Here is a 13,895-nt window from a genome sequence, read left to right on the forward strand (position 1 = left end):
GTCTTATTCTTTCTGTGTGCAACAACTCAACGCTCGTCGGTCGGCATCACTAAAATTTGTTCGAAACTTTTTTTTTTTTGTCAGCAAGGCGACAATGTTTGCCCAGTCCTTGTAAGTGAAAAAAGCTATTTACTTTATCAAGACTTGATTATGTTTAGCAAACTTCATACATTTGCTGATAAAAAACTATTCAGTAGTGAAAAAAATGTTACCTTGTTTTTTCCCATTCCCCTTCCACCGATACAAATTATTAGCTTAAGGGATAACTCTCTGCAATGAAGATATCTAAAATGATTGAACGGCGCGCTTCAGTTTACTGTGGAACATTTTCCGCGCAACTGCAAAACAATAACGAAACTATATCAATAGTTTACATATAGATACGGGCTATCTTAAACGGAACACCACGTGCCGCACACTCTCGTACCCAGAACGACGAGTCTGAAGACGTCCCTGGTCTTCCCGTAGTCGTTCTTGGCGATGCAGACGTACTGGGAAGCGTCCTTCTTGATCGTGTTGTGGATGACCAGCACGGACTGGACTCCCGTCGGGGTCACGTCCTCGTGCGTCTCGTACCTGCGGGGGCAAGTTCCGTCCTTTCCCGCGCACTGCCTCCGATATTGGAACCCCGAACGAACCGTGCATGGCCGCGTAACTCCCTTACCTGTCGACAGATGGCACCAGAGGTGCACCGTCTTTCTCCCAGGTGACCAATAGAGGGTGCTCGCCAGTGACGTCACAGGCGATCTTGGCTATGTCTCCGCGCTTGACGGAGACCTCATTGGACCCCTTGGCGATTGCCGGCGGTACTGAGGGCGAAGCGCGTGTGACAATTGCTCATGCAAATCAGCACTGTCGAGATGATGATGATGATGCCTCGCGGCCGATAAAAATGGCAACGCACTGCACAGACGTCGTATTTGGTATTGCGTGCAGTAAGTGCATTGGTGCTACGCCAGATGGTTTGCGTGGATTTAACGCCACCAGGTTATCGAATGCACAGGCACATGCTTGCAAAGAATATATATAAAAAAAACGAAAACCGAAGCACGCTTTATACTTATATTTTACACTTTCTGGCTGTATAGAGCAACTCACTGTTAAAATACAAACGCGTGTGCTCACAGCAGCTGACGTCAGGACAAAGCTCCCGCATTGGAGTAGACGTCAGAAACATAAGTTTGTCTATCTGTGCATAGACAGAATGACCCAGGTACGCGCAAAACGCAACTACCTCGCGTTCTCACCGTGCACGGAGACGGAGAACGTCTTGCCGAGGGATGGCTCGATGCCGTTGGCCACCTCGCAGCGGTACACGCCGGCGTCTGCCGCCTCGACGGCCTCGATGACCAGGGTGCCGTTGTCATGGATCCTCTGGCGACCCATCGTGTGCAGTGGGATGAACTCGCGGGACCCTGCATGCCACCAACGGGGTCGAGAGAGACGATGACGAACGCACCCTTTCACGTGTAGTCTGAATTTCCCGCCATACGCGAAACTGGTTTGGCAACAATGGCTAAAATCGAACGTCCACCTTAGCGACCCGCTTGGGCAGCTTTTGCATGTCCGCGCTCCGTCCATGCAGCTTCTCGCGTTTATCACGGGACGGCTCTGCTGAGCCGTAGCAGTAGTATTACACCAGTAGTAGTAGTAGCGGTAGTTAAAATATGTAGTTGTACAGTAGTAGTAGAAATAGACGTAGCATAGTAGTAGTGGAAGCAGCAGTAGTATAGTAATACCGGGATATAGCCTTACACAGTAAGAGTAGTTATAGTATATCAATATAGCAATAATGTGAGTAGTAGAACTGTAATCAGTCAATGAATCACTTGATTTTTATTATGCCTTCGAACATCTGGCGGGCCTTAAAGACGTGCCAAGCTGTTCGGGGGTCAGAACTTTCCAGCCTCTCATACATATAACTTGTATAGCAGAGATAGTAGTAAAACCAGCATTGATATTGCAGTAGAATATTTATAATAGCAGTAGAAGTGGATTTACTAGTAAACCGAGGGACATTTCGCATGCTCGTTGTCTGTCTTGTCAACGCGCAAGTGGTGTACTGTAGTGAAGCGACCATTGAGTAGTAGGCATCGCAATTTTGCATATTTTGCTTCGCCGCAGCGCACCCGCGTGCTAAGGGGAAAGTACTCCTGCAGAGCGGGACGTTATACAAGGTACCTGAATAACACTAAGGCTAGTATGTATGATAGACTGCGGTAATCTCACGATATTTTTCACATTCGGGATTCGTCAAATATATTTGAGCACTGGGAGGAAACGTTTATGGGCTGCTCTATATGTTTATTATTCGTGTCAACTCTCGTTTACTACCTTTATATGGGTACCACCATTTAATGGCACAGAAAATGTAGTAAATTAAAATTAAATTATCTGGAGTAGTAAATGCAAGCCTGAGATTAGCCTAAACAAATTCGGCGGGATTTTTTTAAGGGTACATTTTTATTGTTTACATAATAATTTTTGTTATCGCGAAATTCTGCTTAAAAATTGTAATTGCTGATCATAATCGAATGACCAAGGCTTTGTCATTTAAGAGCTGCAGTTTTATAAAACATTTAGAACTTAAAGGAAACGTCAATTTGGATGTTCTACATTTTTTATTTATATATTATTTCATTGAAATGTGCTATTTGGTCTAAACTTGATTTCGTACCCAAGATAACCGTGCATAGAAGTGTGTACTGCCCTTATCAATCAGCATCTTGTTACCGTGCCTCTATGCGTAATTAAACTGTTAGCTAGGGAATCGACCTTGCCATGCTGTTCATGTAATTTAAAGGTTGCACGGAAGCAGGAAGGCAAACAAGCGTATAAATCTAAACACGATATTCAAACTAGTATAGTGAAGATAAAAAAAGGTCTCCTTTTGCTCCAAAAATATGTTTTGCAGCTCCAAAAGGTGTTCCAAAATGACCGAGACCGATCACCTCATTGTCAATACAATAGTAGTAAATCACAGTGGTAGTGCTAGTAATACGGTAGTAGTACAATCGTGCTAGTAATAACATAGTGATATAGCAGCATTAGTAGTAGAAATATTAGTAAACCTAATATCAGTACAGTAGCGTACTATAAAAGTAACATATTATTGTTATTTTCCTACATTTCTGAAAATTCATCCCGTGGGCTTTCTGGCGAGGCACCCGCAACTTCATAAAGCGTTCAGTATTTGACGAAAAACGCTTGCTTCATGTCTGTTCACTCTGCAAACATTTGATACGCGGCTTTAACGTGATCAGAATGGCTAGATATATCCGAATAAGAAAAGCTGTTTAATTTTGTATTCCGCGACAACATGCATAACCACAGTCTCCCATAAATAAATAGAAGCCCCGAACAAGAGCCAAAAAGCCCGTACAAGGCAAAGAATGTAGTGGAGTGTTCGCGAGGCAGAATGCAGTTCATCAATAACAATACAAAAAACATGGTTTCGTGACCTTTTTTTTTTTTACTGTTCTATTTCTTAATAATTTGTGGAGTTGTTCTGTGGACAAAAAGTTAGGGCGCAAACAAGCTGGTGAAGGTTTAGCATTTTAGACAAAACCCCGAGACTGGGGGAAAAAAGGACAACACCCCAGTTGTGTGTGTCCTCCTCCTCCTCCTCCTCCTCCTCCTCCTCCTCCCCCCCCCGTCTCAGGATTTTGTCTAAAATGTTCTGTGACCTTTTGCAGACTTTGCAGACTTTTTCTTAATTTGTTTTACCCTTCTCGCTTAAACCATTCATTGGCCTACAGTATGCAATGATTAATTACTGAATAATTTAGCAGTTAAAAGAAGCACAGTCTCGGGTCGTCCATAGTAAACTTCTCCCCGCACATGAAGAGCGCGTGCGGAAGTCGCATGGTTCACTTCTGGATGGCGCCCATGTACCCGCGCGTTTGAATTGTTGGCGGCCCTCTCCGTCGCGACACGAAAACTTAATCGGACCGAGTTGGCAGCCCACCAGCCAACGTCGGGAACGCGGGCGTTCAGTCGACGGGAAAGAAGCGCCTCACGCCCGCCTCCACCCCGACGGAAGTCTTCGACACGTTCGTGCTCTCGTCTCGAGTCGGTCGTCCGTAAGAATATGGACGGCTGCCTTTTCACGACGGCTGGCGGACGTTGTGATACGCCGTACGCTAAACGAAGGTCCGCAGTTCACGCTGGACGACACATTTGCGTTTGAGCAATAACACTTTAGATCTGCCTATATTCTAATTTTTTTAGTATCATATTTTTTTTTCACCGTAAGTCGGCGCGCTGGTCAGGTAAGATGGCGGACGAAAGGAGGTCGTTTTTGTCGGTCAGCACGCGGGCCACCATAAATTTCTTGCACCCCAGCGTAGACTCGCTGTTACATATATGAAAGCAAAGCGATTTTTCGACGTTAAAAAAAACCCTCTTCTAGTCAGTGCGTAGGAACGACACGGCGGAAGGTAAAAATAATTACTGGAAACGATGTTCTATGCTGTCTACGAGAACCAAGCAGCGATAGCAGACGACAGAGTCAAAATAGCCTCCTCTATTGGGCTTCTCGGCGTTGCCGCTACGCGGTGTTGATTTCGCTGGAGTCGCCAATTCGCAAATCGGGAAAGGTTCCAGGGCTACCGATAGGGGGCGCCGTGTGCCAGTGCGTTTTCTATTCCTAAGGAGTTATGAGCGATTGCAACTCAGTCGACGACACTCAAACGCAAATGCGCGAACCAGCCTCTAGCGTGCTCCGGTGCCGACGATACACCCAGAGTTTTAGCAGGTCGTTTCGATACCTCCGATAACGATACACGATACGATACGTGCGCAAAGGCGTCAGCGGCGTATCGGGGATCGTTATCGGAGGTGTCGGAACGACGTAGTACTAAAACTCCCCACCATCAGAAAGACTCCCGCGCGATCAAACTAAATATTACTTAAATTCGGGCTTCTGCGTCTTTCGCTTTATGATGACGGTATATGAGCAATAGGCTGACAAGCGTGCTTGGCTTTGGATGCCAGGTGCCGCAGATCAACGATCTTTCCAAATTGTCAATCTGCTTTCTTTATATTCAAAGAAAAAAGGCAAAATGCCTATCATATCTTATATATGGTTCTTGCGTATGGTATTATGGGATACGGGTCGAATAGGTGCATTTTCTATTCTCAATAGGGCTGTGTTAAAAAATGTTACCTCCATATTTATTAAGTATAACAACGACGGAGTTCAGCGCCATAAGCGAAAGCCGCTCACCCGTCAGCTGCATCTTCCAGGCGGTGCTGGGCTTGGGGTAACCCACCGCTCCGCAGGGCAGGTACAGGTCCTTCCCTTGGATGGCTTCGGCATCGGCGGGCTCCGCCGACCACACCGGGGCAGCTGCGACCACACAACAGAAACAGCCTACGTTAGAACCACAACAAGAGGTTGACCTCTTCACAGCTCTATCGACCAACAGACTGTTTACAAACGAGTTCGCGTTTCCCCGCCAGGGAATTGAGTTGGTCTTCATGCGTGCACGCAGATCGCAGAGCGGTTTCTGCACGGGTCTCGCGAGCAATTCAGACATCCGGTATGAGCATAGATGATGGAAGTCATTTCTTAAAAAGATACTGAACCGAAATTTGAATTTCGCAAACTAAGGTCGCAGAAGCGTTGAATGGGACGCTACGAACTCCAAAACATCAGTCATACAGCGATATCTCAAACGGATGGCCGTAGATTTGGAAAAGAAGGACGCTACCAAGCGAGGTCTATGGCGTCATTATCATCCTGGAAGATTAGAGAAATAGGGGAAGCGGCCTCTCTCCTCTCCTCCTCGCTTCGTTTCATCAGCTCGACGGGGCGTAGCGAGGAATGGGAATGAGAACCGTGACGTGACTTGTCTCGTCGGCCTCGTCGGCCGGGTTCAGTCGCGCACTTCTTTTTTTAACAAAAATACGGCAATTCGTTAGATAATCGCCAAATGAGTGAAGTCTATGGGTTTCCCAGCGCCCCATCAGTCCAGCCTTGTTTTGTGAGCTCGAAATTTCGGTTCAGTATCGCTTTAAGTGTTCCAGAAGAGTTATCGTACGTGTTAAGACATGTCCTTGCGTGTTCTCCCATAAACGAGCCATTCGGAGTACACGCAGTCGTCATAACGGTTTCCATTTGGGTCTCGCGAGTCAATGAGACAAGTCGTTCCACGAACATATCTCACGTGTGTTTTCACGTGAAAAGAAACAAGCTATACAAGTACGATTTATCCACATGGGCTTCTATACAAGTTTGCACGCAGTCAGCATAGTGCTGTAACAGTCATCAAATATAAGGTTTTCCTTTGTGTGCTTGCGGTACTGATTCTTGCGTTATTTGCTCATCAGCACGCTTTCGTGACAAAAGAAAAAAGTATGTTTTCATACAGATCCGTAGTTTACAGTCGCGAAAGGTCGTACAGATCGTCAAAAGGGACGAAGAACTATTAGCGTTTACCGGTTGTAGATAGGTACAAATCAATAAACGCAAAGGGTGATAAATCTGAAATGTGAAACTCTTTTTCGTCCACCATAGCGATGTCAGCAATAAAACCACACGCGAGAGACGCGGCTAGCCGCTTCCGGGTTTTAATTAGACAGTTTTGTTAAGTGTCTCATTAAAACGAGGAGTGTTTGAGCCAGGTCTTCAAACCTGAAAAACACGTGTTAGAATCTTGCAGTTTCGTGAGCAGTTCACATGTCAAGTGTCGAACAGGCAATAGCACGATCCACTAGCATGCAACAATTGAAATCATAAATGGCTCCCGAGAGAGAGCTGAAAAATATGATTACTTACGGCTTTCATCGATGGCGGCATCACTCATGACACGAAGAAAAACATAAGCAGAGAACACTGACAGAAACAGAATGGCAGCACGTTTCTGAACACGTTCGCTAGGTGGCGCAATCTGCCTCCCGATTCTGGCTCCAGCCACTAGATTTAGATTACCCATCCATTCGTTCCAATCATTGGACAAAGATACAGGAAAGTTTGGAAGCAGGCTCGTTTTATTTGTATAACGAGTTGTTGAGACAATGTGTTGTAGAAATTGACAAAAAAACGATTCCAAAAATTGCACGCTTGGTCTCAGCCGACAGGCTAAATAATGACATTTCGCGCCGCGTTTTGGTGACATGCTCGGTTACATGATTATGTTTGGCGACATGATCATGTTTCAAGCATGTGCACTGTACGAATGTGTAGCGGTCGGCCAGTGTCCACGTACCTTCGACGTACAGAGTGGCAGAAACCGTCGAGACGCCTGCGGCATTGCGCGCCATGCAGCTGTAATTTCCAACGTCTTCGGGTGAGATCTTGTTGATCGTGAGCAGGGCGACGTTTTCGACGACAGTCGTCACCGTCACGCGCTCGCGGTCTCGACTCGAAATAACGTTGCCGTCGTGAAACCAGGTGAACGAAAAAGGCCTGGTTCCAGCGACCGCGATGCAAGACACGACTGAAGTTCCTCCCAAAACCGAATTCTTCGAGAAGGAGAATTCTTGCAGCACTGGCAACGCTGGAAAAAATAAAATGAACAAACAAAAAATGAAGGCCACGAGATTTTTATCTTTAAACGACAGAACGACTGTAGTGTTATTCTTAATTTAAACAAGTCGCAGAAACATTCGTTTCGTAATGTTAATGACCTCGTTATGGATAAAACAGTTATGGTGCAGGCGAGGCGATGTGAATTTGCCATTTTCTGAAACCACATGAGACTGCGCTGAGAACGAGAAGAATCACATGTGGAAGAGAAAGGATCAGAATGACAGAAGATAAACGTTTCGAATTACTTTCATTGTTTGCTACACGGCGCTAGGCAGAGCAAAAGGTATTCTGGAATACAAGTAGTGCGATACATACAACTTAAGGTCAAAATACCGATAATGATATATACATTTGTCTTTTATGCAACGGGATACCCTTGATATACTTTCTGTGAAACAGGAAAAAAAGTATCCCGGAATACAAATACAGCCGTCACAGAACGTCACCTTTATCAGCTTGCCCCAAAAATAAAAAAAAAAGAGTGCTGTTAGAAAGTTCACACCGGCTTGATGGAAAGCACACGAACAGATATTTTGGTGTGAACCCTGTTTTATTGTGCTGCTTGTAAATGCTTTGCGATTCTGGGTCTTGGTGTAGGGATTTCGGGTATTAAGACAACGACAAATTTAAGTAACGCCATTTTGAAGTCACAAACGTTTTCAACCAGTTTTTACAATAGTCAATGTCTGCAATTAATTAATCCCAAAAGCGAGGAAATACGTTTCTACTTCTCTTCTCAAAAATAGCAAATAGAAAATGATAAAGATGGTGAAATCGGGTAGGCTTACCGGGCTCTTGGGCAGAACTCGCCGAACCCCAGCATGCTGCGAACAACGCGGAAACTAGTAACGCGCCGATCATCACGCAGGCGAATAAAATCGTCTCCGCTCAGAACTGTCTGCTTTGCCACACGGTAAGTCGTACACGGTCGACTGGGCGACTTGCAGAAGCCGTTCAGCTCTACCGACTCGGCCTCACAAGTCGTCGTTTGGAACGAGAAAAATATATATACAAATCGCGACCGAAAACGAAACGGAGTTGCGAACGCGGCGGATAGACAACTAGCGCCAGGTAGGGGAAGATAGAGTAACTACGTATGAGAGTCACTACATCCTTGGCCGTATTGGGAAGGGCACGGACAACCGCACATCGATCCATGCCAAGCACACACTCTGCCATTCTGTTGTGCAGGGTACCAATAATGTGTGAGCATAATGCGAGCTCTGAAAACAATTGGATATCATAAAACGATTTGTCGAAAACACGGACAGTAAAAAATACTGGGAATAAGTCGCCTTATTCCCTTCGAAGAACGCCGCTGCTATGAATTAGCCGAACGGTTCCTTTGACGTCAGCAAGACCACTCCTCGCCCCATTCACTGTCTGCCTTCTTCATTATTTATTAAAACATGACAATTCGTTTTTAACGCCTAACGAAGAACATGACAACGACCGGACACTCCAGTCTCATCTAAGGTGAGACTAAAGGCAGATCTTTTGAAACACGTAGGAAGCAGCCTCTGAAGCACCCCAATGCTTTAGAGGCTTTAATGGTGTACTATGTAGTAACGGAGGGAGCCCCCAAGTAGTCGTTTCCAGACCATAATGGTCACCAACGCGCCCATTGTTGTCTCGAGGTTGCAAATATATTAGACGAGAGGGCGCCGCGTAACGTCCCCTTGGCCTTATGTTATGCCTCTGGGGACGAATACCGTCCCCAGAAGACCAAGCACGCTTCCTGAAGAGGTCACAAAAAGAAAGTTAGAAGACTGGTGGAGGTAACCGTCCCCAGACTTGAGCATGAACGCTGTTCAAGCCCGCCCGATCCAAAGGGAACAGCCGCATCCTCCTCCGCATCGTCATCTCTATATTGTGGCTGAAGACGTCCATTGTTGGCCAAAACCAAAACGGTAAATACGCTTCCGGTCTACGCGACGGCGTGTACCTGTCATCGTCAGGCTGGCGGTGAATCTGTCCGCGCCTCTAGTGTTGGAGGCGACGCACGTGTAGTTCCCAACGTCTTCGGCGTCGACGTCTCTGAGCGTCAGCGTGGACAGGCTGTCCGATTGTCTGGCGACGCTGACGCGGTCTTCTCCGTTGCCGATTTCGCGGCCGTTCTTCAGCCAGCTGAGGGCATGCGGAGCCTCGCTGCCGCGTTTGACGGCGCACATGACCATCGTCGTGTCGCCCAGAGATAGATCCGGCGAGAAGCTGAAGGCTTGTACCTTGGGTAACTCTGAAACGAATGGTTCGAAAAAAGAAAAAGTGTTATCTGCTTACAACGAACGAACGTCAGACAATTTAAAGGTTCCGCGTTTATTTTAGTATACGTATCGGTTAATGCCGTATAGAAAAAAATAATTAGAGAATTACTTTAACACCAAAAATAAATCAACGAAAACAGAGAGTATTTATATATCTTTGGGAAGAAAGATGATTGGCACCCTAGAAAGCAATGCCCGGCCTCTCTTCCACGCATGGCGCGCGGTAAGCCAGTCACGGTCCACACAACGTCCAGCGAATGACGGACTAAACCAATCATGCACAATAAATGCGGTATGAACCTGCGCTTTTTTTTTATTTTTTTGACGTAAAATGTATTTTTGGTTAGCTTCTTCGAATTTTGTTCGTGAACTCGTGGCCTGTTACGTCCTATATAATGCAACGCGCGGAGTGTTGCATCACGGGACGTCACGGACCTACACGCACCGATTCAGTTTCTCCACTAAATTTAGCGGGGAAGTTGAATTGATGCGTACGTCACGTGACATCAGGTGACGTGAGGTCAATTTCCCCGCTAAATTTATCGGGAAAATTAACGTCACGTGATCACCTACGCACCAATTCAGCTTCCCCGCTAAATTCAGCGGGGAAATTGACGTCATGTGACGCTAGAACGTTTCACGTATGCGATGCAACGGCCCAGCAATCTGCCGTACCATTTTTCTATCCATAATTGGTTCAGTCGGCGATAGCAAACGAATAAAAGGGGACGGGCGTCGTGACGCTGCATTTTTGGCGCTGGTTAGCTCCATTGGATCGCCGGCTGCAGTGGGACAGGGGAAGCAGACGCAGGTGAATTACATAAGCTACACAAGAAAACGAAAAAGACGTAGCAGACGATACAGACTAACACGCTCAACCAACCAAAAAGGGGCATTCTTTCGGGGTAATAAAGTGCATAAATAAACGTTTTGGAAGGAAACCTCCTTGAGCCCTTGTAGCTGCGGCTAACGTTTGGACAGAAACATGCGGTTCCTCCACAGATATCTCTCGACGAAACGTCGGCTAATACTTTGAGGTCCATCAATATACGTTCTGTTTCAGGTTCGTCCTGCCGGCTTTGGCTACGTTAGCAAATAACTGTAGGATCGTAACTTCCAGACACGTACGCTGCGCGAACACTGCTGGCTCGAACACGAGGTTTTCGAAATTCGCTTCGAAGGGGCATTGATAGGTATAAAACTTTAGCGTTTGCGTTAGTGCTCCAAAAAAGCGCTTCTCATCGCACTAGTGGTTTTTCTGCCTGCCTTTTAATTCTAAGAAGAAAAAAAAAAGGCGAAAATTGGTAGTCGCTTGTTCGAGCTAACAGTGTCGCGCGGTGCATATTTAAAGATGCGTTTAAACACTTCGTCATGTCATGAACTTGCCGCCTTAAACAGGAATGACGTTTTTTTTTTTTTTTTTTTTTTTTTCTGAGCTAAACGTGACAGGGGCGTTGAGTGTCTGAAGATACCGCTGTAAAAGCCACCACAAAATATACTTTTTTTGCGAGTAAGACAGGATATCGAGGGCATGTGTTAGAGATTTTTGAAAGAAGGCTTACCTCCTGGTCTACTAGAAGCAACCGCGATGAGAAGTAGGCAGGCGCAGGATAACTTGAGGGTCACATCCATCGCAACTTGCCGCTTCTTGGAACGCGAGGACTCAACCACGAATCGAAAGTAGAAAACGCGAAATGAAGGGTCCCTGTGTTTCTTCTGGCGGACTCTAAAAAAATTTGCTGCGTACTTCTGCAGTATGAACGGGCAGAAGAACACGCCGAATGATGCTGTTTTTTTCAACCCCCTGCGGACGAGTAACTTCCGAGAAAAGTGGACAACTAGCGCCACACAGCGGATCGCAGATGCACTAGTCCGCCTGAAACGAAGAAGCCCGCGTAAACCGAAATGCAGTTTCCACGGGATACGGTTGCAGATTTAGATTGCATTATCCAGTTACGAGCACTGTATTAAAATCCATCAACGTTTGAACTTCAAAGAACGAACACATGCACGAACACACACTGAAGAGAAAGAGTGACTTACACTGTGCAGCCTTGACGAATCTCTATTTCCCTAGTGGCGGAATAGTATTATACCAATGGGCGCTTGAAAGGCATGTTTTCCAGTGGCATGTACAGCATGTTCCATGCGCGTTACGCGGTGGCGTGAGTGAAAACAGTCATGGGCTTTCACTGAGAACCGTTTACATGGGAGCCGAACGATACCGACCTTCGCAGAAAGGACCTGTATAATCGCATAACCTTAGGGAACCGTAGAGCTAGACATGCACACCACACTAAAAGCAAACTGATTGAAGACATGAACACGTGCCAGATTATTGATTCAAGATGGACGTCGCAAAATAATGAGTTTCTGGTAAATCCACTGCTTACAAACAATCGTACGGGATCGCGCACGCGGGGGAATCCGTTTCTCGTAGAGCGAATGCATCTGCGCATGCACTACCTCATGTAAAGTCAAAATAAACACGAGCTGGTGCATACAAACCGTTCCACCGTTTACAGGAGGCAACAGGCCAGCGGCTACGAGTGCTTGTCATTTCGACATGCCACGGATGCAAGCTCCAAACGTACCGACATCTCAGGTTGTCGCTAACTTTTGTCCAACCTCAATCTTCGATAGGTTCGCCAAACCTTCGACCTTCTAACAAAATTCAGCACAATTTAAAAAAAAAAAAAAAGAAATGAAAATTTGGAAGAAAGAAAAAGTACTACAGTTTATTTAGGATATTATAAAATGATTACTTCCTGAAATTAGTTTATTAGGAATAGTCTTTTACCCCCCTCCAGCAGGTCGCGTCAGCTCGTTCTTAATTTCCGCGCATGCACGTAAGAGTCGAACTCCAGTCGAACTTTTATCAAACTTCGCCTTGAAACTTCAATCGAACTTGAAGAACCTCGGCAGATTAACGACGTCTCTTATTTAGAGCACGGATGCACACCCCAAAACGCATCAACAAGACAGTTGCCAGAAGTCCTCTTGTGAAACAAGGCCACACGTTTCCCTCTAATAACGTGCAGGTGAGGCTGGCGGCTTGCGTGCGTGGTGCATACCTCTGACGGCGAGGAACGCTGCATATTCATCGCTTCCGGCCGCGTTGCGCACGTGGCAGCTGTAATTTCCGTTGTGCGTCGGCGAAACGTCTCTGACGGTGAGCGTCGAGATGGCGTCGGACTGGTGCGAGACGCTGACCCCTTCGGCGGGGTCGATGGGGCCGCCGTCTTTGCGCCAGCTGATCTGGAAGGGGCCCGCGCTTCCCTGGCGCACCACGCAGTTCACGACGACCGTCTCGCCCACCGACAGGTCGCTCGGGAAGCGAAACTCGTGGATCTTCGGGACTCCTGCGAGATTTCGCGAGACGCCGTGCCCGAAGCCGTCACGTGATCTGGCCACGACTAGTGTCGTAGAAGAATCGTCTCGAAGGACCATTGCGGTTGAGTACTTCGTGCTGAGAGGTATATTCCAAATTTAGATTCAGACAAAAAAGCTCCCTGCCCCATTGAAAATAGGAAAAAAAATGGCATACATAATTTGTTCAATGTGCATATCGGAACTTAAAGAAGTTATATAAGGTCACGTGTTATGCAACTGCACTACATACGGCTCTCAAAGGAAAACGATGAAGATACAACTGGGTCTATGGACAAACGAAGAAATTGAACTGCACCGCTTTTTTGGGCCTTGGACAACTTCTGAGAATGGACATAAAGCCACGAAAGCACCGAATAATTATCTGACTAATACTCGTTTATTCAAAATACTCTTAAATTTTGGTGTAATAGTGCGTACTTGTCTTTCTCTTTGTACTCTCTCTTCTTTTAGCTTTCCTCCCCGTTTTGTTTTCTATATAGTCTCCAACGTATACTCCCGCCTTTCCTTTTTTCGCGAAGTAGCAAGTCTGCTCAAAATGCAGGTGGACCTCTTCGTGTTTCTAAATAAAAAATTATTCTCTCTCTCCCTCTCTCTCTCTCTTTAGGCTAATTTTATATGTTTTCACATGTTTATTAAACACATTCATGTTTTATTTGCACTATAGTTTAGGAGGGTTTTAGCTAGGCGTCGGCGTTCCTCTGTAA

At 46.1% G+C, this 13,895-nt stretch overlaps 1 protein-coding gene across 13 annotated transcripts in view; it reads right to left on the reverse strand.

Annotated features, from left to right (window-relative positions):
• LOC115326096 (Down syndrome cell adhesion molecule homolog) overlaps positions 1 to 13,895 on the reverse strand; it is an 81,135-nt gene that overhangs the window by 14,328 nt on the left and 52,912 nt on the right. For 12 of the 13 annotated variants that reach the window (XM_029986834.4, XM_029986825.4, XM_029986831.4 and 9 more), the window contains 4 exons: positions 5,228 to 5,350; positions 1,248 to 1,415; positions 665 to 809; positions 428 to 576 (listed from right to left, as the gene is read on the reverse strand). In XM_029986834.4, the coding sequence (XP_029842694.2) occupies positions 428 to 576; positions 665 to 809; positions 1,248 to 1,415; positions 5,228 to 5,350 (585 nt within the window). Of the gene's footprint in view, positions 1 to 427; positions 577 to 664; positions 810 to 1,247; positions 1,416 to 5,227; positions 5,351 to 9,479; positions 9,627 to 13,007; positions 13,256 to 13,895 lie in introns of those variants that run through there. The other variant, XM_042286899.1, reaches the window with a different exon arrangement.

The sequence above is a fragment of the Ixodes scapularis genome, unplaced genomic scaffold (genome assembly GCF_016920785.2).
Source record: "Ixodes scapularis isolate PalLabHiFi unplaced genomic scaffold, ASM1692078v2 PGA_scaffold8__174_contigs__length_109621045, whole genome shotgun sequence".
NCBI lineage: Eukaryota > Metazoa > Arthropoda > Arachnida > Ixodida > Ixodidae > Ixodes > Ixodes scapularis.